Source organism: Thalia democratica, chromosome 6 (genome assembly GCF_965202585.1).
Source record: "Thalia democratica chromosome 6, ktThaDemo2.hap1.1, whole genome shotgun sequence".
NCBI lineage: Eukaryota > Metazoa > Chordata > Thaliacea > Salpida > Salpidae > Thalia > Thalia democratica.
The window spans coordinates 63,580,019-63,607,651 of NC_139170.1; the positions used below are offsets into that span (position 1 = coordinate 63,580,019).

At 24.6% G+C, this 27,633-nt stretch overlaps 1 protein-coding gene across 1 annotated transcript in view; it reads left to right on the forward strand.

Annotated features, from left to right (window-relative positions):
* LOC145839300 (uncharacterized) overlaps positions 1 to 25,545 on the forward strand; it is a 29,484-nt gene extending 3,939 nt beyond the window's left edge. The window contains exons 2-6 of the mRNA XM_082946897.1: positions 6,344 to 6,852; positions 8,987 to 9,047; positions 19,061 to 19,233; positions 19,602 to 19,778; positions 25,373 to 25,545. Coding sequence (XP_082803023.1) covers positions 6,344 to 6,852; positions 8,987 to 9,047; positions 19,061 to 19,233; positions 19,602 to 19,778; positions 25,373 to 25,545 — 1,093 coding nt within the window. The remainder of the gene's footprint in view (positions 1 to 6,343; positions 6,853 to 8,986; positions 9,048 to 19,060; positions 19,234 to 19,601; positions 19,779 to 25,372) is intronic.
* Positions 25,546 to 27,633: the final 2,088 nt, after the last annotated feature.

A 27,633-nucleotide genomic window follows, 5' to 3' on the forward strand; every position in this document is an offset into this window, starting at 1 on the left:
TGAAAGGCTCCTTTGTACACCAGGTCCTTAGACAAAACTTTTTAAGCGCTTTTTTACCGTCCAATAAACAGTTTGTTTTTAAATAAATAAATTAAACTAAATATTAAAAATCTTCCATTCTGATTGCTTAACTGTTCAAAGTAAAATACATAAGAATATTCTGAGTTTTTTATCATCAAATAAATATTAAAAACAACAAAATTGGAAATAATTGCTTTAGTGTATGCAACTTTAATTAATATTGTAATAGTAGTACTACATTTTCAATTCAAATATTATAAACAGTGTTGCAATAGCGATAGTTTGCAATTGTTTAAAAGCTAAAGAAAACTGTTAAAATGTCCTTTTTATTCTTGCAATATTAGATCACAAAAATTAAAATATTTTGCACGATGTATAACTTTTAAACGCTTAAATTTAATTATTGAGGTTCAAGTCCACTATAAGGCTCTATTTAATATGTTAATTACAAATAATTATATATATTTATCATGCATTAGCAATGAAGTTTATACAATCAGTTGTTATCATTTGTTTTCAAAAAAAAAAAAACGTTCAATATGAAAACTATTATGTTTAGAAAAACTTTTGATAGTATACATAAAAGCAATTAATTATTGTTTTTAATAATTTACTCTTAAGTTTTAAACAGTATACTGATTTAAATCTGTTCATAGAAATTTTAAGCAAAAACAAACTTTAACTTTTTTAAATGTTCTGCAGTGAAAAGTATAAATGTCTATTTATGAAATAAAATTTTTTAATTCTTATTTTTGCTAACAAATTGTCAATAATTAAAAGCACGGTTTCCTTTATTTTTCCTTAGGGCCTCCTTAAATAAAATCTAAAAAAAAAGCTATTGCCTCACCGGACAAGACTTTTCGAAAAACTACCCTCAAAAAAACTTAAACATATTTTTTGGTCTACCATCAAATCCAAAATATCTAGTGAAAGTTTCAAACTATGGCCTAGATGGTAACCTAAATTTTTGTAATGGCCTGTAAGGGACCCATATGACTAACTTAAACTTTGGTTTAAAGCAAAACCCTCAAAGCGTATAGTAAAGTAAAAAAAACTGTGTGTTATAAACTTATAAGTACAATTTTTTTTTACTAACGTTAATACTTTTAATCATTTTTACAGGTTTTAATACTTAATTATCACAATAAATAATTTGTTTATATCAAATAAACAAAAACTGTATTTAAGAAATAAACTAAAAAAAGAGGTACCGCCAAACCTGAATTAGAATTATTTGATTTAAAGTCCAGTGTGACAACAATTATACAACGGGACCAAATTAATTAAAGAAACATATTTAAACTACTTATCGTTACGCAATACAATCGTTACATTAACTGTTTACCTTTCTACCACTTATAATAATAAATGAAAAGCAACTATAAAACAGAGTTGCCAATTTTGATGCCTTTTTAAGTAAATTAACCTTACCAAAGGAAGATATTTTTGTTGCTGAAATAAATATTGTCAGTAATATTAATTTAAAAATATGGATTTTTGCAGAACCTAAAAAAAAATTGCTTATTACTCTAAACTGATATTAGTTGAGTGTAATTTATCAATATTTAGTTAATCAGTTCTATATTTTTATATTGAATTGATTTTTTGTGTATCTTAAGTTCTAAAGGTATTTTCTAAACACAAGATGAAGTAAGTAACTTATTAAAAAAAACACACAGTTTAAAATCAAGTATTGTTATTCAGCATGATATATAACTGAAAATAGTTTATCATTCACAAACTACTTGCAAACTCAAGTTGCATAGTCAAAACAAACAATTTGTGACTCATCTGCTTCTTCTCTTTGCAATACCGAAAGTATGAGATCTCATAAATACACAAAAATTTATCTTTAAATGAACGTAATGAACTTTATAATTTCTAATATTTCTAAAGCTATTTTTTAGAAGTTTTGATTATTTTGCAAGCTTAGCGTGTATAATATATAAACTGATATTTTAATACCGTAAAATCTAGAAGATTAATATAGTTTTAACCATATTTTGACTGATTTTCAATTTTATTATTTTTTTAATAAACTGACCGATAATCTATTTTGTTTAAAATTTGAGAAAAAAGTCGTAGTGTTGTATAAGTAAATGGTTAGACCAGGGGTCGGCAAACTGCGGCCCGCGGGCCAATTGCTGCTCTCAAAGGGTAAATCTGCGGCCCGAGAGCACGTTTTTTTGAATGGAATGCGGCCCGCGAAAGAAAATTTTGTGGCCCGCAAGTATGTAAATGTGGCCCGTTGAAGAAAAAATTATTTTAAATTAAGTTTTTACGGTAATTGATATAGTTTAATTAATCTCGTTTAAGTCCCTGTATAAAATTTTTAAATAATTAAAAGACTTAATCGGTTAGATTAAAAATGCTAAAACGATAGATTAGCATTCTAACAGGTTTTTTTTTTTCTCAGTTGCATAATAACTTTCTTCTTACAACAGTAAGTAACTATCTGAAAAAAGGTGTAAAGACTAGATCTAGAGTGGTTGGATCAAGTAAGTTAGTTATATATTACTAATTTATTAAAATAAATAAGTGCAAATGTTTTCTGTTTTGTACAAAAGTAATGCACAGTAATTAACTAAAATGTAATTTCTTTACAGTTAAGGCATTCTTTTTAAATGTTTATGTCCCTAAATTTATTTTATAGATGTTTTATTACTAAATGTTATACTTGAGTGTGCACAAAAACATTTAAAATAATATAATTATAAGAAATGAGGATATTTGATTTTGGTTTTGACACTATTTGATTTTACTTTGCACTTTAAATTAAATCATTTGCACACCAATGTACAGAGATTCTCAAATTTTAAACCACTTTTTTATACTGAAATTAGATTAAGTTTAGTTTATACATGTAATACCTAAGTGTGCACAGACACATTTAAAACTTCATACATGACATAAATTAAAATACTTGTTCTTAAGTATACATTTTCATTTTTAAAACAGTGTTTTTTTGGCAAATTAACTTAAATTTTATGCGTGGTATACTAATATACACAATTGCTGTTTTTTGAAACTACCTATTTAATACAAAGTAAACTTAGGGATGATGAATTTATTTAGTTTGTACCTTTTTAATCAAAATAGTTCAAATTTAAGCAATTTAATAACTAAACATTGGCACACACTCAGACTATTTGAAGACTTTAAATCTCAGGCAAATTAGTTATCTTTTCAGTTTTTTACTTAAATTGATTTTTGTATACAAAAATATAGGAAAAACTAAGGCTGCCTGTTTTGCTTTAAAGAGTGGAAATAAAACTTATGATGAATGTTTCTAACCTAAACATTTATCATAAAAAAAACGTTAAGATCTTAAGAATAAACAGTATTTTGCGAAGTCTTTACAGAAATTATTTTTGTTATTAGCAAATAGTAGCCTAAGAAATAAAAGTTTATTTATATTTACTTTAGACTAAATCATTTGTTTGTATTAGTACAGTACGTGTACCACTTTATAAATAATATGTAAAAGAAAATAAATAACGAATCAGAACTAAACAATAAATCTAAGTTGATGTTACAATAAACGTTAAACACACTATAATTTAAATGTTGAAGTTAAAAGGGTCATTAACATATTTTTACAAAGAGTTGATAAAACTTGAATACTTCATACTTTTGCAATGTTTTTTGAATTATTAATTGAAATACAATTTTATAAACTCAATAGTGTATAAATAAAAGTGTTTTTAAATAATAACAGAAGTATAATTTTAAAAAACTTACTATTTTATCTATTTCTATTCAATTTTTCATTTTACAGGTTTATTTTTATGAATTATATTCTAAAAGAATTCTAAACTTGTGAATTTGTTTTGAAATTGAACATAAGCAACTGCATTACTTAAACTGCGTAAAAAGCTTAAACAACATATCTAATCAGTTTAACTTTATAAAACTTTTTTTTTTAATAGCTAAATATGTAACAATTAATATTACTACTCATTACATCGTGCATAAAATACTGTTTAAAATAAAAAAAAAATAATTTTAAGACTTAACTCTAAATAAGAAAAATCAAAAAAAATAGAACAAGTATAAAACTATTAAAACTTTGGTTTTTTTTTTTAAATATATGTAACTGATCAAAATCACTTTGTAGCATTGCATTTGTACACTTAACTTACTAGTACTACCCAACATAATTAAATAAAATTTTATTTAACTATAAATATATAATCTAATAAATACTAAATTCTATTTGAGACTACTTCATATAATCAGACAAGACAGTTTAGAGTGATGAATCAATTATATTAAGAACCACAAAACAATAAAAACAAAATATTGAAAATATAAATTACTATGACAAACACTTTTGACACTACAAGCTATTTAAATCTATTTCAAAAGACAGTAAACTAAAAATTAAATAAAACTTTTAATAAACAATAAACTGTACAAGTTTTAATAAACTATTAAACCATAAACCTGACTTAAATATTTAAACAATTAAGCACCAATTAAAATATTCACTATTAAAACAAAACAATACTTACAATAAGCATTCACAAAAAAGTTCAAGTTCAGTAGTTTCAACTGATTTTTGTTTATATAAATACATCTTGTAATGTCTTTTTCTTTTAATATTAAAAAAATACTAAACATTCGCATATATTTTCTAATAAAATTTCTATAAAATATTTATTTAATGTTTTTGACTTGAATAATAAATCTTTGTTCCGGAAAATTTTAATGTTTATTTTTAAAACTATAATAGTTTTGGTTTGACTTATTACCATTCACAGAGAAAACCTTTAATATTAGGCACAAAATATTAACATATTTCTGAATAACTTCAAGGCAATTATAATGTATAATTGCCTAAATGTTTATTAATAAACTTTATAAGCCGAAAATATTTTTTTACATTAATTTAAGTTGTGAGTAACTCTACAATTTAATATAAATATAAAACTCGATTGATCTTATTCTAATCAACAGTATTCTGACAATTTGTTTGTTATTTATTTAAAGTTATTCTTGAACCAGTACAAAATCTTAAGTCTATGTTGTTTATTACACGTAAAAAAATGGATTTATTACAAGTTTAATGTTGTTATCTGTTTAAGATGCAACATTCAACTTTATACTAACTAATCGTACTAAGAAATAGTTTTAGTATAATCTTTATTAATATAAAAGGGTTTAAAGTTGTGTTTGATTTGTATTAAATGAAATATAAGATATTTTATATAGTTTTGTTAGTGTACTTATACATCAAACAAGAGCAAATAAATAAGATTTCAATTTACATAGTAACTCAAGTAGGTAAACTAATAAAATTTAAACATTGTATAATAAGAGTTCGGCAATCGTCGATGATCTGTTTAATGGTTTTTTCAAATATCTACTTACATTAGAATTCATCGCCGATTGCCTTACACTTATCAAACAATTCTGATTATTGAAATAACTATAGTAATATTGACTTTTTAGTTATAAGTAAAGGGCGAAATAATTATCATCCAAGTGTTATAGAATCTTTACGTATAAAACGTTTAAACCTAATTTATTAAGCATTAATACGTTATAGACTTTTATTTAAAAGGTGTTATGGTTGTTATTGTCGCTCATTTTATTAGATGTAGTGTTTGTTTTGTAACTATATTCATACGTTTGCTTATCTTAGATAGATTACTAATTAATTTGTTTGTAGTTACATAATTATAAACTGTTAATCTATCTCTAAATAATTTTGTTTAATTGTTTTCTAATGAAACCTCTGCTTATTTTTCAAAGTTTAATTCAAAACTAATTGCTAACAAAAGTAATTGATAACGGTTAGCTGAAATCAGTTTTACTTGTTTGTTTTGTAAAATGTTTTAGAATGAATCATGTCCCTAACTTCTGTTTTGTATATGAAGTACAAAGAATTATAAAACATACTTAATAATTTTATACTATTAAACGCAAAAAACATGTCTGTAAACTTAAAAATACAGATATTCAACCATGATCTTTTCAAATCAAGTAAAAACTCATTATTTCAAAAGATGTTCAGTTTTTGTTAATTGGTAATAATACAATTAATTGTGGCTTAGGTTCAAAGAAATATAAATGACCCTTTACACGGCTACAAAACCTTAATATATGTAAAAATGGAAAAAAAAAAGTTTTGTTTTCTATTTTGTCTTATAAATTAATGATATAATTTTATCATTAAAACTAATTATATCACTAGATTTAAAGTTTTGCAAGTTGTATGCTTAGTAATGTTAATAGTAAAATTAAATAAAAACTAACTAAAATATATACATTTAAACGTAAATGTGCATATATTTTTACATTTTTTTTATTTTTATAGCATTATGGTTAATGAAAATCTTGCTAAAAATGATTTAGTTGATAAATCAAAATCATGTGAAACTTGTGGGAAGAATTTTTCAACTAATTTAAATCTTACTAGGCATAAAACAATTCATTCAGGAGAAAAGCCATACAAGTGTGATGTTTGTAAAAAAAGTTTTGCTCGAAAAGGTCATTTAACAGTTCACATGTTGGTACATAGTGGTAAAAAACACTTTCAATGCTATGTTTGTTTGAAAGAATTTGCACGAAAAAGCGATTTAAATCGGCACATGGTTACTCACACTAAAGACAAAATCTTTAAATGTGAAGTTTGTGATAAAAGCTTTACTACAAAAGGTTGTGTAAAAACACATATGTTAGTTCATACTAGTATAAAAGAACATCAGTGCGAAGTTTGTGATAAAAAGTTTTCTCTAAAATGTAACTTGAAAAAACATATGCTGACTCATACTAAAGTTAAAGTTCATGAATGTGATATTTGCAAGAAGAAGTTTTCTCAAAAAGGTAATTTAGTCAAACATTTTAGAATTCATTTAGGAGAAAAACCTTATGGCTGTTCAGAATGTGGAAATTGGTTTACTGATAGTTCCAATCGCAATTTACATATACGATCTCAGCATAAAGATCTAAGTAAAGAAAAGCAACAAGAACTGAAGTGTAAAATACAAAAAAGTATTGTTTATGATTACCTTAAAACAATAGACAAATACAATTCTAATTATCCTTAATGTTAAAGGTTTTTTTTATAAGTTAGTATGAGATTAAAAATTTTTGAATATATTTCAAATGATGTAAAAGAAATTTGAATATTAATCTACAATGATTTACTTGTGTTTAAATTTTATATGTTACTTGTTCTAGTTTTATAATCTATAAAAGTCCTTAAAAACTATTATGCTTACTAAACTTTTATTTACTTTATAACTTAAAACATACGTTAGCTCTAGTGACAAAAATTAAAACGTATATACTACTTTTTAACTATGTTTTAGTATTTTGTTGTTTGTTTTGCAATTTTAGTTCGTAGAAATTTTAATAAAACAAAATTAGATTAGGAGTTGAGTTCATTGTTGTTAAAATACTGAATTAAATGTTTTATGTTTTTCGAAACTAAGGTTGCGATTTTTATTTGGGAGATATTTTAAACTAGTTATTAAGTTCACGAGTTAATGTAAATAAATAAGGTTAAAAATGAAAGAAGAATTATAATAAAACAAATTAGTTAAACTTGTTTGCTTAATTTAATTAATGTTTGATTAATTCATATTTTTTACATGATGAATTTTAAAGTTTGGAAGAAAAAACATGTATTGAGTTTAGATCAATTATTCTAGCTTATTGAAATTAACACAAACTTTTCAACAATAATTTTTTCAATAATGCTTTACTTTAATTAGGCGTTTTAAAATTGTTTTGTTTCTACTAATATAATACTATTTTTGATGATGTAAGTATTGACGATAATGTTTATCAATTAAGGCAATAGCAGCCACAAACATGAGGTTAAAATATCATCTAAGTCGAACATTTACTAAATATTAAGGATTGTACTAGAATTATAAAAAATCTAGGCTAACTTTGTAATCATATCAAAAATGTTTGACTTTATCAATTCAAACACTATTAATAGTGAAAATAACATTCTAAAAACTAATAGTTTATTTAAGATGTGTCTCTACTTTGTGAGTTTCAAATTTTGTTGTTTATATTCTTTTAAGTTTTTGACATACTTAGCAGTAATATAACAAATCAGTTATTAGTCACAGCGACTAAACAGTCACATAAAAATTTAAGGTGTTATTTATCTGTACCTAGTTACAGAGTAACTAAACTTGGTTAAAAGATTTAAATTACAACATAATAATTCAGTTTGAAAACTTATAATTCTAAACAAAATCTTTACTTATGCATTAAATTGACTACTTTTTGTTATACTTTATATCTTATAGCAAATATTGTAAATATAATTAAAGCTTGTAACTGATTAATTTTACTTATTTGTACTTATAAAGCTTACAAACTTAGTACTTTTACAGACAAAAGTCTCGATAATTTTTAATTCTTTGAACTTGAGGACTTTGAATTTTGAATGATAATTATAAACTTTTACTATTTAAAATACATTTTGAAACACGTTGCTTGTTACTTATAATATTATTCTTAATTATCATTGTCTTTTTCTTACAAGTTTATTACAAAAATTTCTTTAATTGTCTAATAACTTGTCTATAATAGATTGTTAGTAACTTTAAATAAACAAATTTTAAAGTAATTTTAAATTTACGACTACATTTTAAAGTTCGACAAGAAAACAAATAAATATTTAGAAATAAGTGAAAAAAAAATTCAAACTATTACTAAATCAGTTACTATGGAATTTAAACAAACGGACAAACTTTAAAAGTTTATTAATTTACTTAGTTTATTAAAATTTAATTCAGACAGTATTAAACGATTATCAAATAAACTATTTTTTCGAGTTATTAATGTTAAATATATTTGATATCTCCGTACTTTACATATAATATTTATTCTAAAGATATATAATGAACTACAGCTAAATATCATGAAAGTTAGTCTCTTTCGACTTAATTAAGTTAATTAATGGTTTAAGTAGTTAAATTTTTATTACTTTCAGCTAAGAACAAAGAAGACATCGACAAAAATTCACAGAGACTTAACCTGGACTTCCGTATACCGTGAGACAAGTTTTTATTTAATATAAAGAGGACTTTCGCATACCGTAAGAAGATTTAATAACGTCAAATCGATAATCAGACCTTTTTTTAAAATTTTTATATTAATTTAGACTGTTTATGAAACTGTTTTTTTAATTACTAAATGTTTTAATTTGTTTACTATTAGTACTTTAAATGAATAAGATAAACGTATTTATATTAATAAGTTAGTATTTAGTGTAACATTGTTAGTGATGTACCGGACTCACTATCCGGGTCCGGGTCCGGCCGGATATTGCTATTTTTGTCTGATATCCGGATCCGGCCGGACTCTAATTTGAAAAAAAAGTCCGGATCCGGTTCCGGCCGGATTCTAATTTAAAAAAAAAGTCCGGATCCGGTTCCGGCCGGATTCTAATTTGAAAAAAAAGTCCGAATCCGGGTCCGGCCGGATCCTAACAGAGATCCGGCCGGACCCGGATCTAGTTAGTAGAAAAGAGCATACTAAAAAGTATTTTTTTAAAAACAAACCATGTGTAAACTAATAAGAGTCATTTTCGTCAGTTAAAATTAAACACCTACCGTGATTGGCTCATTTTGTACATGTGAATAATTTACATTTGTTTAAATTTAAACTATGAAATAAACATTTCAGAAATGCAACTTTTTACATTTGTTGTAAAATTGAAAACTTTAAAATGAATACTTGCATTATTTTTTGTTTAAAGTTGAGCTCAGAGAATATTTAGAGTTAATACGGTTGAATGTACGAGCCAATGAGAATCATATGACAAAATGTTTCAAACTAAATACTGATTCAAAAAAACATCAGAACATGACAGGCAGTTTATATGTAAGCAGTTAGTTAGTTTGGTGTGCAGCTTGAAGCAACAATATATTTTGAACTTTTTTGTGAAATTTTGTGATAAGTGAATATTTTAACTGGTGTTTAATTGTTTTAATATTTAAGCCAGGTTTATAGTTTAGTAGTTTATTAAAAATTTCACTGTTTTTTGTTTACTAAAAGTTTTATTTAATTTTTAGTTTATTGTTTTAAGCCTTTTGATATAGATTTAAATAGCTTCCAGTTTTTAAAGTGTTACCAAAGTATTTAAAAGTTTTGTATATGCTAGTATTTTTTTTTGTGTTTTATATAAAAGATTCATCACTTAAAACTGTCGTGTCTGATTATAGAAAGTAGCCTCAGTTAGAATTTAGTATTTGTTAGATATTAATTAAACAAGGTAGGATTTAATTATGGTGGGTAGTACTAGAAAGTTAAGTGTACCACAATCAGTCTACAACTTTACTACCAAATTGTCAACCTTTGCTAGCTGTCTGATTATTAGATTAAAGTATTTTTTTTCAGTTTTTAAAAACCTCATTCTGACTCAGGCTTGTTTATACTCACTCTAGCCAGTTTTATTGACTTAAACAGTGGCAACCCTGCTAGTTTGAAAATCTTGGACTGCCTTAGGCTAGTTTAGTTTTTTATAAAAGCACAGGCTAGTTTTCTTTTAAATTTTGAGTGAGTTTGAGCTAATCCAGTTTTCAATATTTGGTAATTTTCTAGTGTATTTGGTTCAAGAACTTGATTTCAGATTTTCAATTGTAAATAAAACCTAAATTTGTAAAACTTGTGGCTAGCTGTTTTACTTATTATTAGATTAAAATTCTTTTTTTTTCAGTTTTTAAAAACCTCATTCTGACTCAGGCTAGTTTATACTAGTGATGTACCGGACTCACTATCCGGGTCCGGGTCCGGCCGGATATTGCCATTTTTGTCTGATATCCGGATCCGGCCGGATTCTAATTTGAAAAAAAAGTCCGGATCCGGTTCCGGCCGGATTCTAATTTGAAAAAAAAGTCCGGGTCCGGTTCCGGCCGGATTCTAATTTGAAAAAAAAGTCCGGGTCCGGTTCCGGCCGGATTCTAACTTGAAAAAAAAGTCCGGATCCGGGTCCGGCCGGACCCGAAATTGTGGGTCCGGTACATCACTAAACATTGTTAACTTTTTTAATGTTTACAAACTAAATGTGACGAATTAAGCTATTTTTAGTTTTCCTCTAATAAAATACCTGTTAGTTAATAATTTAAAAAGTGTTTTTTGTCTTTGACTATTTAACAGGTTGCCATCTGAAAACGACCTTGCCACAAGAAACAAAAAAAAAAGTAATAACTATGTTGAAATTTAATTGTAAGAAATATTTAACAGTATATTTCATCATTACATCTTTTTTATATTTTATGATTATGGAGACTTAAAGTATATATTTTTTATATTTTAAACAAACTTTCAAAAGTAAACCTTATTTAGTTATTCATAAAATAATTCATACTGGAGATAAGCAATAAAAATGTTGTAATTTTGAGAAAAAATTTTTCTCAAAAAGTAGTCTAACACGAAGTATGTTGGTACATAGTTGTAAAAAAGACTATCAATGTCATGTTTGTTTGAAATCATTTTCTCAGAAAACTCTACTTACTAAAACTGACTATCAGGTATTTACGAAATTACTATTGTCACTACTTTTATTTTTTAAGTTTCCTAATGTATAAACCACGTGTTATAAACTTTTGTTTTTTAGCGTTTTAAACAAACCAAACATTTTTGTATCAATACTAAAGTTTCTGTCTCTATAAAAGAAATTTATATACACTTATGTAACAGTAATATTCACACAGGTAAACACAGATGAAATAAGTTGTATTCATTTAAACTTTATAAAAGTAAATACAAACTAATGTAGATTTTTAAAATTAATTTCAAGAACTTTAACGATAATAACCAAAAATAATTAACTTTTTCCAATAATTCTAATCTTTAACCGTTGATTAAATTTTTGTTTTAAGCACTAAATGCGCTAGAACCTTGGCTTTCTACATACAAACTAACAGAGAAAATACAAAATGCTAGTCTTTGCTATTTTCAATTGTGGATCTCCTGTGAAGTAGCTGCAGTCGCCATATCCTCAATTACACCCAAACCACCTACAAAAAGGCTAGTTACACATTAAAGTTGAAATATTGGTAGTAGCTGGGAAGTAGCTAATTTTTCACCCGGTTTAAAATGCGAACCTTGGCAGTTTTACGACTATAAGTATATTTTAAAATAAAAGTCAGCTATTCATTGTGTTTTACTTAATACTTTTTATTGTTATTATGAACAAGTTTTTAAACATTTATTTAACAAGATAGTTAAACAATAATGGCGCCAAGAGAGTGCAAAAATACTATTAAAACATTTAAACAAACTTTTTGAAATATAAAAAAACTTGTGTTTAAAAAAAATATTAAACGAAGACAGTTAGCGATTAAATTACTAATATTTCAGTGCCTTTTTTTCTAATTAAAGTTTTTGGTGTTCGTAGCACAGAAAATCGTAAAGTTAAATGTTCATTTAATACAAAAACTTTTTAAAACGTTTTATCGATAAAAAATAAATATTACTGGTAATTTTGAGCTTACTAAACCAACTAATTGTTAATTTTTCAGCAAAAATTTCGAATGTAAGTTAAGATTGATTATACACTAAAAAGTACATGCATGTGAAAATTCATTTAAGAGTTTTGTTATTAATTGCAAATTAAACATTTTAAATATAACATATGAAAGTAGTAGTGAAGTATAACAAGTCAAAAAGGTTAGGACTTGCTAACCAACTTTTAATTTATTAGTATGAGTAGTTAAAAAATACAGCTTCAGTTGTTAATAATTGTTTGAGATAATAAAACTTATCTATTAGTTTGCAATTCAAACTTCCAAAAAATGTATTATTATTTTATTTTTAATAATAAACTTTTATGTAAAATATCTACTTTAACTTAATTTGCTGTGATTTAATGTTTTTAGTTAGTATCTCGTTTACTTTTTCAAAAAAATTACTTATATATATGTTTATACACTAGTTATTAGTTTTGTAAAATTTTAAAATCATTTAGTTTAGATTACCTATTGACTATTCATAATTTAACATTATTCTAGGTGGTTAATACACTTAATAAAAACTAATAAACATTCGTTTTTCATGTGATTTGTGTGACAAAAGTTTTACAGAGCTTTCAGTTGAGATTCATTTTAATATAGGCTAATTTTAATTGTGAGGTAACTATTGAAAACTGCAAAATGTTTGTACTTGTAGTAGGTGTTAAATTTGCATGAATGCTTTTTATAAAACTTTTAGTTAAAAACAAATTTTTACTCAAAAACGAAACAAGTTAATTTTTAATATTAAGATTGAATTTATGATTAAGTTTAAATTTTAATTAAGTTTTAAAATAAAACAACAAAAATAACAACAAAAAGCTGTGAGTAGCTTTCTTTATGCTTCGAATACTAAGTGATGTTTAGTTGAGATGCTTTTTGATTAAGCTAAGTTTAATTGTGACGTAACAATTAAAAATTCAAACAGTTTAGTGCTTGTAATAGCTACGAAAATTTGAAATTCTGCTTTAACGATTTTTAGAAAAACTTTTAGTTTCAAGAAAATATTAGGTACAAACTTTTAAAGAGCATGCATAAAACCTGTATTACGGGCAACTTAAACTTAAGTTTTGAAATGGAGTTTTCTGAAGTGCCGGCAGGAATAAAAATGCTCGTACTGTTTATTCAAGTTATCTCTTCTGTCGGCTTTTGCAATCGCGACTTTAATTGTTGTATAATATTTTAAATTTATATTTTTTGTGTTATTTATTATATTATACTATATCTATTTTTAATTTATACATTGTTAGTCCTGTAAAGACGTTAAAAGTTACCAATTAATGTGCGTCTCAAAAACAGAAATGGTTTGTGTACTACATGTCTAAGTAATAAGTAATTTGATAACTTTACATTTTATGAATAATATATATATTAATAACGTTACAAACAAGTTTTATTTAGACTATGTAAGCTTATAGTTATATTTTCTCAAAGAAAAACTATTTTGACACTTAAACCACTTTTTAATCTAACTGTTCCATAACAACATTATTTTTTTGATTCAAAGCTTCGGTCTGGTAAGTTTTTGTGTCTATTTTTTAAGGTTCTTCAGTAGACCCAACACAAAGTAATAAAAAAAACAAGTTGCTGTTACAACATCTGAATGTAAAGTAACTGCTTTGTTTGTTTTTTTAAATACTTTGTTTTTGCTTAATTTTAGTTGTTTATATTTAAAAAAAATGAGTTGTTCTTTGAAAAAGATAACGATCGCGTAAACAAACTTATGCAATAATTTTAAAACTTGTTTAGATAGTACAGGAAATCGAACTTTTTGATGAAGTCTTGTGACAAACTTACTTCTATCAAAATATTTACAGTTTAGCCTATAGTCCTCAGCTTTTTGTGCAACTACAGAATACTATAATCAAAAATTAATTTTATAAAATTATCTACAGTTGTTTAAATAAAGCCAAATTTTAAAATAATTAAGTTGTTTTTGGAACACTAACAAAAATTTTTTTTATATACTATAGCTTATATTAATTGTCGAACTTAAAATAATGTTTATATATAACTTTAATAAAAATTTAAATTAGGCTTTTTTTTTTTTAATTCGTAAAATTTTAAATTTTACGCCACCCTAAAAAAAATATTACGCTACTCAACTGCTGGGAACATTTCTTTTTAAAAGTTAGGTTACTAGCTTAAATAGTAAAAGAAAATAAAAGATTTAGTTGTTTATTTAAATTAATTATTTTGTTTTCCCCTCCGTTGAGACACTTATAATAGTCTCTAACTTTTAATCGCCTTATCGAAAAAACAATTTTAATTTTTAATTCAGTAAAATGAATTTGTAGCTTAATTAGAAATTTACAAAACAACTTGTTAAAAAAGGTATCTTATGACCTTAATTAACAAAAAGTTTTAAGTTTAACTTTAATTTTTATTAAATGTTTGTTTAACTTTATTAGAGAAAATATAGTTGAAAAAACCAGATAAAAATCTAATGAAGACTTATTTTTAATGGCGATTTCTGTACTTTTATATTTTTATACTGAGTAGCCAGGAGCTTTGTTTTTTGTCATTTTCAAGTGACATGTTAGCTAATTCGATTACAAAGAAAGTTCGAAAAATTCTTTTTAACTTGTTCAAGATGTTGAAATAAGATGGAACTCAACCTTCTTTTTGCTGAAAAGACTTGAAAACACTTGCCTTGAACTACTTGGCTAACAACAAAAACTCTAAAATATTCTTACATCTTATGATTCAATACAATACATTGGTTAAATGAAAGCTTTGAGTATATAACTAAGCTTTCCAATGTAAATAATAATAAAGGAAATAGAAATCTTTCAGATATGCTTGAAATTTTGAGTATTAAATCGCATTCATCGTTTTACTGCGCGACAATGCATTTTACATGAAGGCTGGTATAATGATGTTAGAATCCTCTTTAGTACCCTGTTTCATTCACACTCTTTAACTGATAGCTAAATATTCACTGTTTTTAGAAATTAATATTAGCTAATTGATAGAAAAGCGTATAATGAACATATAGGATAAGCATATAATTCATTTAAAAATAATATAGCTACTATAAAAATCTAAATATAGTTTCAAGATTCAACATTAAAAATATGGTCTACTTAGAGTAGTATATTTAAACTCCATATTTTTCCTAAACTCGTAAGTTAGGGAGGCCAAGTGGTCTAAGGCGCCAGACTCCAGATATTTATTAGTTTTGTGATTATTTGTAATTAGCTTTAATCGTGGTACGATGTATTCTGGTCCACAATTGAGGACGTGGATTCGAATCCTACTTCTGAATTCTTTTATATTATTGCTTCCCCTTTGTATCGCTTATTAGCCTTGCTATAACAAACTTGATTTTTAAATGTGATTATGTGTCTCTAAAAGGTTTTATTAATGTTTTTATTGTTTTTAGTGTAACATATATTTTTCTTCTTACATTCAAAAGTATTCAAAAAAGTTCTACATATTTTCAATGATTTTAACGAAGTTCCTTAAACATTAAAGAATAAGGCTATAATTCACTAAAAACTAATAAAGTTACCTTTAACATCTAAACATAGTTGTAAGCTGTGCAACATATAAATACATATATTTATAATATGAAAAACAACTAGTTTCAAATTGTTTACTTAGTTTCGATGCTTTATGCATCTCCTCAGAACGATAATAAAGAACAAAGTAAGATTTTTAAAGAATAAAACAAAAAAACACATTGTGACGTTTCAACTAAAATTGAACAATATAAATACACATATATATATAAGCTATATTTTTCTTGTACTCGTAATTTACGATGGCTGAGTGGTTTTAGGTGCCAGACTTAAACTATTTGTATGTAACTAATCTACGTAGTACTATATATGTATTCAACAGTTAAGCAATTTAATTTTAAGTTTAAAATGTTATAAATGATTAGGCTAGAAATAATGTTCAACTTACATTCAATGAAAACAATCTAAATTTTTAAGTTCTGTGACACCAAATATTGATTGTTAATTTTTACACTATAAAAAAGCTTATGAATTTTAACCTTTGATTTTTCTTTTGTTACTATAGTTTTACATGTACACTAATTTTTCAATTTTTATGATGAAGACAACATGAAGTTACATTCTATATCAATTAGTAAAACAACATTTAAAAAATTTTCAATTTATACCAACTAATTTCACTTTACAAAAAGATTGATCATACAAATTTATACGAAAGTCCATGTTTTTGCTTAGCAGATTTTTGCCGATGTTTTGATTAATTTTGTTAAACGCATTAAAAGGTTTGTTTCCGGCTGTAAAGAAAAATTATATCTTTAAAAGTTTAATGATGACTATTTAAAATGTTGTGCAATTAGGTAGAATTTAATTTTTTGTACTTAGGTATATAAAAACTTGAATTGTATTGTTTTTTCTTTTAATATTTTAGTTATAAAGTATCAATATTAAAATTAAAAAAAAGTTCAAATTAAAATAGACATGTTGTTATGGTTTATAAAACCAATAAAATAAGCTTTTGTGAACTTTATCAAAAAAGTATATATCAATTAAAGAACAGTATTAATTTTGAACCTTTTATTTAGTTTTATAAAACTTTTACAACTTTTTCAATAATTTGTTAACTTACTGTATAAAAGTAGTTAATTTAGTGTTTTTATAAAAATCTATAAAAAAAATATCTAAAGAACAAGAAAAAAGCATAAAAAATTTTGCTTAAAGAGTTATAAATATAAAAAAGTTTTTATACTTTAAAAAATATTTCACATCAAGTGAGTTGAAATAATAAAAAAACTAAAAAATTTTTATATAAAATAGCTAAATTTTTTCGAAGATAATTTCAAAATAAAAGTAATTTAAGTTAGACAAAGCATAGAATTTCGAAAACAAACTACTTTTATGAAACTCTTTATCACTCAACCTACAATATAACTATATTTATAAAATTTATTTAGCACATTTAACTTATAATTTTTTAAAATAAAAAGTATGTAAATTAAACTACAAATAAAACGTCAACCAAGTAAAACAAATTCATAACTTTAAAAATTTTTCTCTATGCAATTTCTAGATAATTTTCAATATCTATTTTATATTAATAAAAAAACTCAAATATGCGATATGCGATTGGAAAGCTCTAAAAACTTTTTAAGTATTGGTAAAATTTTAAGGTTTTTATTAATTAAGTAGACTTAAAATCTTTTAAAAGTATTAACTTTATATCAATTTAAAGCAAGGTTTCCCATTTTTTTTATAAAAGCTTCCTTCAAAGAAATAATAAGTCTTATGGTACCCTCAAACAAAATTACTCAAAATACATCTAAAACCTTTTTATTTTTTTGCTCTTCATCATTAATCATGAATGTTTAGTATATGTTTAAAATTGTCACCTCAAGGCACCTCTGTGGCTCCTTTGCTGCTCTTGACCCACTTAGATTTTGTCATGGTTTCCAAGTGGGCCAATTTTAACTAAAAGGCCCAAACTAAAAAATAAAATTAATATTTGAACATGTTTAAAAAACTTTATAAGTGAGAGTAAATTTTAGAGCTATTTATGAAAAAGTTTTAAGTTAGTTAATAGAATTCTTATAAAAGAAAAGGTGAAAAGAGAACTGTGAAGTTCAACAAAAAACAATTTTTGCTGAATTATATGTAAAAATTAAATTAATGTGAGATAAAAAAATCATTTACTAAAACTACAACCAAACCATTTCTGTTGACACCCAGTCAACATAAGTAACAATTTTTCTTAATCAAATATTAACGATGAATATAAAATATCTCTCGGAAACTGAAAATATAAAACTAATAAAACTCTTAACAACGTTTAAGTTCTTGATTAACAGCTTTTCTTTTGTTAAATACTTAAAAATAAATACCAAATAAGTTAAAAATACTTTTTAATTCTATTCTATTACATATAAAAGTTCTATGATCGGTTTGAGTTACTTTTTATGTCAAAAACAACTAGATTTTATTTTAGCTAATCCGTTTTTTAACTGTTCAAAATGTTTTATTATACTAACTCGTCTTTCAATCAGCTTTACATATTGTTTAAAGTACACGTTATACGGTTAATAATTTAGTATAATAACATTTTGTTTTGTTTCTAATAGTTTCACAGTTGTTGTTAATGTTTAAAATACAATATATGTGGTAATATGTTTTGTCGTGAATTGGATAGAAACTATTTTAAGTTTGTTTTTGAATGTATTTGTATATCAAACAAAAGCATTTTGATTGACTTCATAATATAAACTTAAATTAGTTAAAGATAGTTCAAAACTTTAAAAGACGTTCAGTTTCTGTTTACTGATTATAACATAAATTGTTATAGCTTTAGTTCATAAATGATTTAATACATAGTTACATGAACTTTTGAAAATTTCAGCTAATAATAGAAAGGATAAATTGTATTTTATCTAATTTTGAATAGTATTGTAAATATACTTTTATTTTAAACCTAAAACTTTTATTACACTAAATTTTATGTAGGTGGTAAACATAAAAATGTAACTAGTAAACGAAATAAAAACTAAACAAAATATATACCGTTTAACAAAAACGTAAGTATATTTTACATTTTTACAGCAGTATGGTCAGTAAAAAGCTAGTAAATAATGAGTCATTTGATAAACCAACAACATGTGAAACTTGTGGAAAGAATTTTGCAACTAAATCAAGTCTTAAGGTATATCTAAGAACTCACTCAGGTGAAAGACCAAACAATTGTGATGTTTGTGATAAAAGTTTTACTCAAAAAGGTAATTAAACTTAACACATGTTGGTACATAAGGACAAAAAATAATTTCAATGTTTTGTTTGTTTAAAAAAAATTTCAAGTAAATATATATTAAAACAGCACATGGTTACTCACACAAAAGAAAAAGTCTTCAAATGTAATTTGTGTGACAAAAGTTATTCTAGAAAAGATAATGTAAAGACACACATGTTACTTCATACTGGTAAAAAAAATATCAGTGTGAAGTTTGTGAAAAGAAGTTTTTTCTTAAAGGCAGTTTAAAAAAACATAAGTTGACTCACACAAAAGTAAAAGCTCATGAATGTGATATATGCAAGAAGAAATTTTCACAGAAAAGTAATTTAGTCACACAATTTAGAATTCATTTAGGTGAAAAACCTTATGGTTGTGCAGAATGTGGAAAATGGTTCACTGCTAGTTCTAATCGAAACTATCATGTACGTATTCATCATAAGGAACTAAGTAAGGAGCAACAATCAGAACTGAAGTGTAGAATACAAAGAAGCATTGTTCATGACTACCTTAAAACAATATCTGAATACAACTGTAAATATTCTTAGCACTTGAACCGTAATAAAGTTAAAAATGTATAAGTTAGAGAAGTACTTATTTTGACGTACAGTTGTGATTACAACAATTTATAAGTTTAAGATAATTTGTTATTTTAAAGTTAATTACATTGCTTTAATATCTAAAACTATTTGCACATTATTATATTTCATAAAAAAATAAATTAAATTCCAACTTTTTAGAATTTTTAACCTTCAGCAACCAATAAAGTCTTTAAATTTTACTTTTGTTTGTATATAACGACGTAAAATAAAAAAACGAATACAAACTTGTAGAACTATTTAAGAGTTATATAAAAAACTTATAGAAACAGTAGCAAAAAAATAGTAGACTAAATTGCTACAAAAATTGATGAATTTGCAAAACTCGTTTAGTTAGTGTAATCGGAATTTTTGTTTGTTCACTTTTAAGCGAATAAAAAACTTACTTTCAAAAAAATTTATTGAGAGTTAACTTAGTTTTAGTAACTTTTTCGTACATATATAGTACATAACATAATTTAGTAGTGCTGTTTTACATTTAATAGCAAACAGTGTGTACAATTACGTTTTTGTTTGTATAGTTAAGCTGCTCAGTAGAAATTAAATGTTTTAATTTAATCAATTTCAAAAATATTTTATGCAAATGACAAGCAGTTTTATAATGTTTTGAAATTTACCAACATAACTTTTATTTTTTAACAATAATAGTATTATTTAAATCGTCAGAAAAATATTAACTATCAGTTTTTTCAAAAATGTGACTACTAAACAAAAAAGCACTTGGTAGCAGAGCATAAGCATTTACTAAGTTAAACTAACGTTAGTAAAAACTGCTAAATATTAGTGAACTTAAAATTAGTTTAAGCTGTAACTACCATATAACAAAACTTCAAGTTGAACAAAATACTTCATACCGATTAGGAATGGTTTTATTTGGTCAGAAAGTCAAACTTTTAATGAATTTAAAGCTCAAAACAAACTTATAAATTCGGTTCAGTATTTAACACAAGTCACACAAGTTTGCTTCAGCCGATTTTAAGGGTTTTTTGTTTAGGTTAACTTTTGATGTTTTTAAAATTGTAATACCAAAAAAACTCATAAAAATTACTTAACTAATTTGTAGTTTTGGAATGAAATTTCAAAGAAAAATTAAAAAAATATATTTGTATATTTTTACCCCTAATTCGTTAATAACGATAATAAATAAATGTTAATTTTGAAACAAATTTATTATTATATGCTTTGATTTTAAGAAAACAAGTTTATAAGAGTTACTGTTTTTGTCCACAATTGTTAAGTAATTTTGTAATGTTTTTAAAATCTACTTATTTACAATTATTACGTCATTACCCATTAGTCTCATTCAGTAAATACTTGGTAATTTTACTTGCAATGTAGTTGTATATGCATATTATGTTGTGGATTATTTATCTCCACAATTAGAATTGTTAACTAAGTTCCTCTGCTATGTTGCATATTTTATGTCTAAATTGACGAACTCTTATGCACACTATGAGAATAATACACTATAGTTGTATATGCATATTATGTCTTTAATTTTTAATTATAAATTATTTAATTTTTGTTTTAAATTGCTCTATATTTTAAGTTAAGTAAATAAACTTATAAACTAATCAAGAATCTTTGTAAGTAATTTTTCAATGAAAACCAGCGAACTTTAATTACTGCTAAAAAAAATGTTGCCAATATAAGGCAAAAAACTTCCAAAAACTGTATAAAGACTATAAAAAACATATTCAACTATTCCAACAAACGGTTTTTAAAATATAAAGACTAAAACAATTTCAAGTAAAAGGTTTTTGACGAAAACCAACAATAAAATATAACTCTCATGTTAAACGTAAACAAAAAAATATTTTGATTCATTATAAAGAAAAATATAAGTGCAATTTTGTGATTAAAAGAAAAGAATATCTGTGATTAACTTAGTTAACTAACTTTTTTTTGTGGTAAATACCTGATTTTACGTAGATTACCCTTTTATTCCTTTTACTGTCATTAATTGACTACTAGCTTTAAAATTTGAGTAAATTAGTTTAAAAAAAAGATATTTTTTACCTTAATTAGCTTGCACTATACATCTGACAAAATAACACCAAAAATTCATTAATAACATTCGATATTTATGTTGTTTGTGTAAAGTTAATAAAAATTTAAAGCTTGTTAAAATTTAACTTACTATAATCTCCTGTTTCTAATTCTATTTAAAATAAATCTACTTGTTAATAATGAACTATAAATTTAAAACAAAGTACTTGATAGTTTAACTTTTCTTTCATAAATTTTTATTTAACTTATTTTATATAATTTACCTCATAAGTTTGAATTTTCCAAAGTGTTTTTCAGTTAGTTTTATTATGTATTTATACTTATATATCTAACGATAACATTTAAGATCCGACAAAATTTAACTAATACAATAAAAGAACAAAAGGTAATAGTTAAAACTATGTATACAACTTGTTATTTAGAAACTATTAACTCTTTTTGACATAGCTAGTATGTTTTTAAATAAATTTATTGAAGAAAAACAATATACAACATATTCATAATTAACTTTATAACTTTATATGAATTTATTTAACACAATTTACATATAAAGTAACAAACCAAGCTCATGCATCTTACTAAAGATTAGAACTATAACGATTTGTACAAAACTATAAACTTATAAGGAAACTAAAAAGTTTCATACCAAGCTTCATTCAGAATCAAGAATGACCACCAAGAATCAAGCTAATTTGATTTATTGTACTCAGATATTGTCTTGAGGTAGTCATGAACAATAGTTCTTTGTATTTTACACTTCAGTTCTGAGTGTTGCTCTTTACTTAGTTCCTTATGTCAATTACGTATATGCTGATTACGAGCTGAACTAGCAGTAAACCATTTTCCACATTCTGCACATCCATATGGTTTTTCTCCTAAATGAATTCTGAAGTGATCAACTAAACTTCCTTTCCGTGAAAACTTCATCTTGCAAATATCACATTCATGAGCTTTTAATTTAGTATGAGTCAACATATGACGTTTTAAAACGCCTTTCTGTAAAAACTTCTTCTTACAGACTTCACACTGATAATCTTTTATACTATTATGCACTAGCGTATGTATCTTTATACTGCCCTTTTGAGTAAAACTTTTTTCACATAAATCACATTTAAAGTCTTTATCTTTATATCGAGTAACCATGTGCAGTTTTACGTATTTCGTGAGAACTCTTATAAACAAACTAAACACTTAAATTCTTTCTTACAACTATGTACCAACATGTGTCTTGTCAAACTACCTTTTTTAGTAAAACTTTTGTCACAAAGATCACATTTGTATGGTTTTTCTCCCGTATGAATTATTTGATGAACACTTATACTTTGTTTTGTTATGAAACTTTTATCACAAACTTTGCGTGTAAAACTATTTCCATTTGACTTAGATGTTTTACTATAACCATATACCATACTTAATACACTATCTAAAATTAAAACATATTAGACAAAAGCAAAAATCGTGAGTTAAAAAATATTTCTTCAATGAAAAAACATCTTAATTAAATATATCCTACATATAAAAGCATATCATCAGTTTAGATCAAGGCTTCTCAATTTTTTTTTCAAATCGCTCCTTCTAAAGAAATTAAAAAGGCTATGGCTAACCAGACTTATCAAAACATTACCATTTAAAAAACACCTAAGACCTTTTTTTGCTCTTCATCTGCAACTTAAGAATATCTAGTGTAAGTTTAAAACTTTTTTGACAACCCAATGTTTTAAAAATGCCTCCCTCCTTTACTAGTTATTGCCCCAAGACTTGCTAAAATATCGCCAAATTTTGAAAACCCTGGTTTAGATCAACATTTAACTTAAAGAATGATATATATTTATTCAAAAAGTTTAATATGTTTTATACTTTATGAGTTTTAATTAAATCAATGTTTATAAACTCTGATTATTGTTTTAAAATAAATTTAAACTTCAAGTACGTTTTAAAGACGTTTATTTTAAAAATAAGATTTCCTCAAATAATGAAAATATTAGAGTTTTATGATTTATATGACAAGCACAAGTATTTCATGATTTTTAAATTATTCAATTTTTAAAAAATTAATCAAAGTTTCTACATATTTTCTTAGAAACAGACCACTGTATTATATAGTTTAAAGCAGCGGTTTCTAAACTTTTTTTCATTTTTTACCCCTTATTGAAAGGTTATTACCAAGTTTACCTTACTTTAAGCTCAATGAATAGATAAAATCATAAAAGTTAAAGAGAATTAAAAAAAAATCAGTTGAACACTAAACGTTAACATTTAATAAACATTAATTTACATAATATGTTATAACGAAAATTTACCTTTAAAAAAAAATACACACAGTACAATACAATAAATTTAACTCAGTTTTTTCAACTTTGAAAAAATTACAGTTAAACATTAGCTCATAAACTACGAATACAATTGATAAACATTAATTTACACATGTAATTAAGAAAATTTACCTTCTAAAAGAGTTCACTCAAGTTTAAAACATCACGCTAACCAGAAGTAACCAAGTATTTGTACTTACTTAAACTAGTTTACTATTTATAGAATCTATATGAAAAAACGTTAGTAATAAAATAATGTAGGCTCGCTATCAGCCGAGATCAGCTATCCGTAATTGTACAAAGATAATAAAAATAAATGATAAAATAAATATAGAAAACAGTGATGCAACATATAAAACAAACATATAACAGATTAAGATACAAGTAAATAAAACTAAATAATATTGAAACTTAATTATTTAGACAAATTCAAAGATTTTAAATTTTCTAAATTTTAAAGTTTTTAATTTAAAAAAAATATGGGCAGAAATAAGTTAAAAACAATTTAAAATACTTTTAATTACCATTGTAGAGCGCAGTTGCATTGATTGTAGTTGTTTAATCAAGCATGTTAATTTTCGATGTTTTAGTAAAAAAGTTAGGTATCAGACAAACTAAGTTGAAAGTAAATACTAAAACCATCTAAAAGTTATTTTTCATTTTAGCCTTACAGTGCTGGGTAATAAATAAGTTTTTAAGCGTATACAGCTGTAAAAAATTATACATAACACTTTGATAAAAATTAAATATTTCAATAACATCAATATATAGTAAAAAAGATAATATATATTTTATAAATATACATATTTTTATAAATACGCTTTTGTATCTTTGTAACTTAATTTAGAAATTTTGGGTTTAACTTAAACTTTGCATTACTTGATTTACTTTTTATATAACCCTACAAACCTTCAAGGTTTAATGAACAAGATAAATGAAATATTTACTGCAACATTTTTGCTTTATTAGTATTTATTAAGTAAAAGAAGTTATTGCATTCCATATTCATTTATAAGTAAAATAAAGTGATATTAAAATATCTCTATCTTTAACAGGTATAAACAGGTATAGCAACTTAATTTAGTTATAAAATAAACAACAAAAACTATGTACAATTTGTTTATTTCACAAACGAACGATTCAAAATGGTACGCGACGCTTCAGTTTTCTACACATTAATCTTATACGAACTTTAATATCGATAAAGGTGGAAAAGAAGATATGTATGAACGTAGAAATTCTATCAAAGTTGCTTCATATCGTACTACAGCTTACGTCTTAGACCTCGAAGTATCACGTAAGCTGTTTTATATCGTTCTTTATTTAACCTCTGCGGCCGCGCAGTCCCAAGCCAACTATTTTGTAACGTACTGCCATTAATGTCTCCGGCCTCGAAGTCTCTTGTGAAAAGCTGCAACTACTTCCACGAAGGAAGAGTCGCCCCGTTGAAGCGGCCTAGGTCCGCTTCGTAGGGTAGTTAAGGTATAATAACCTGTTTGTAGATGTGCTTCATCGTTTATATATATTTTTACTCTCTCTTTTGCAGGTGGCTTAACATGTAGACGATTGCAAGTGTCTTGACATGTTGACAATTGCAGGTGTCTCGGCATGTTGGAAGCTGCAAGTGTTTCGGCACGGTTTTAATAGCCAGCTTACATACTCATCTGTCTTTGCACACGGCAATTAATGGATACAAAATTGTATTTATTTTGCCTTTGTCAATCAAAAAATATCGAATAGAATTTAAAATATAAATTAGAGAACTGTTGTTATTTATTATTTGAAACTTGTCTTTCAAAAAGAATTTTTAATTAAAAAAGTTTTTAAATTTATTCTAATGCATGCATCGATATATGGACAAATGAAGTGAAATAAGTTTAATTTAACATAAATCTCCAACAATTTTAGTAGAATTTTGCAAAATAAGCAACACTTGATTTAATTTTAAAGTCATTTTATTAATAAATAAAAGTTTATAAGTTATAGATTTCTATCATCCACTGAGAAATTAATTAATGTTTTAATTAAAATTTGTAATTTTTTTTATTAATCGTCTTCGTGGCGCAATAGATAGCAATGATTTAAATCTTTAAAATTTTCGTTTAAATTCTATTTATTTTAATGGTAATAAGTTTTTAAAACAAAAGTGTTGGTATAAATTAAATTTAAATTAAGTTATAGGTCTGACTTTTTATTACTAAGCAACGCTTATTCTCAAAACTTCAAATTAAATACTACAAACAAATAGACGTTAAATACAAACAAAGAAATAATAATTACTTGTTTACTAGATATAAAAGTTGTGCATAAGCTAAAGTTTTACTATAAATAGCTCTGAAACGAGTCTAAATAATAACGTTAATCGCCATTTTTAAGCGTCTAATAATAATATTGCTTATTTTATCAAATTTATAGTTTTTAGATTAGCAGTTTTCAGAACAAGCATGTACGACCAATTTAATACTAACTATATAAAGGTATAGTTATTTATCTTCACATGAGCTAAGTTATTTTAGTTTAAAAGCTTATTAGCTTAGAAACTAATTATGTTTTCTATGTTTTCAATTTATATCGTTTAAATAAATATTATAATGTTTGCTTTTCTATTAACTTCTATATAACTCTAACAACTTTTTAAAAATAAATCAAAGTTTTTGTATTCATGTTATGATAATTAAATAGTTTTATATAAACTATTTATATAAGCAGTAATAAATAAACACACCAATAGTAATTTTGCATAGCTAAATTATCTATTTTGGAATTAAAACTTATTTTTTTCACCAATTTCAAAATTAGAAATAAAGTTTTTTAACCAATGTAGACTACTTTGAAATGTTTCTAAACTGTAAAGTATTAAAAACAACAACTAAGTTAAACAAAAATATTATATAGCTCAATTTAAACTCAGTAAGTAAATATAAAGAACTTTTAATATATTTTTAGGCAACCATTATACTTTTTTCTATTAAGCAAAAACTTTAGAATTACTAAAGGCAATTGTTTATTTTGAGATGTTTAAGATAAGAATAAGTGAAATACTAATTCAATTAAAAATAGTTAGGAACTAGCTTTCTTACTGTTATATTTGATAATAAAGATTTCAAAGCTATGTTTCTTTTGTTTCAAATAACGTTAAACAAAATTAAATGATTTTTTAAGTGTATGAGTCCAAAAACAAACACAAGCAAATATATTGAATTTCAATTACTATACTAATACATATACGCATGTAAATATAGTCACCACTATTATAATATTTAATGCAGATGATAGTTTGTTAACTTCATAATATAAATTTTTATTGCTTTAATATAATAAAAAATTTTAAAAGAGGTTAAGTTTCTGTTAACTAATAATAATATAACAAACAAAGATGATTGTTTTGTTATTTATAAGTGCTTGGTATATTTATCTGATTATTAATGGAAATGTAAAGAGTTAAATTAAATAGAATTTTACAGCAGT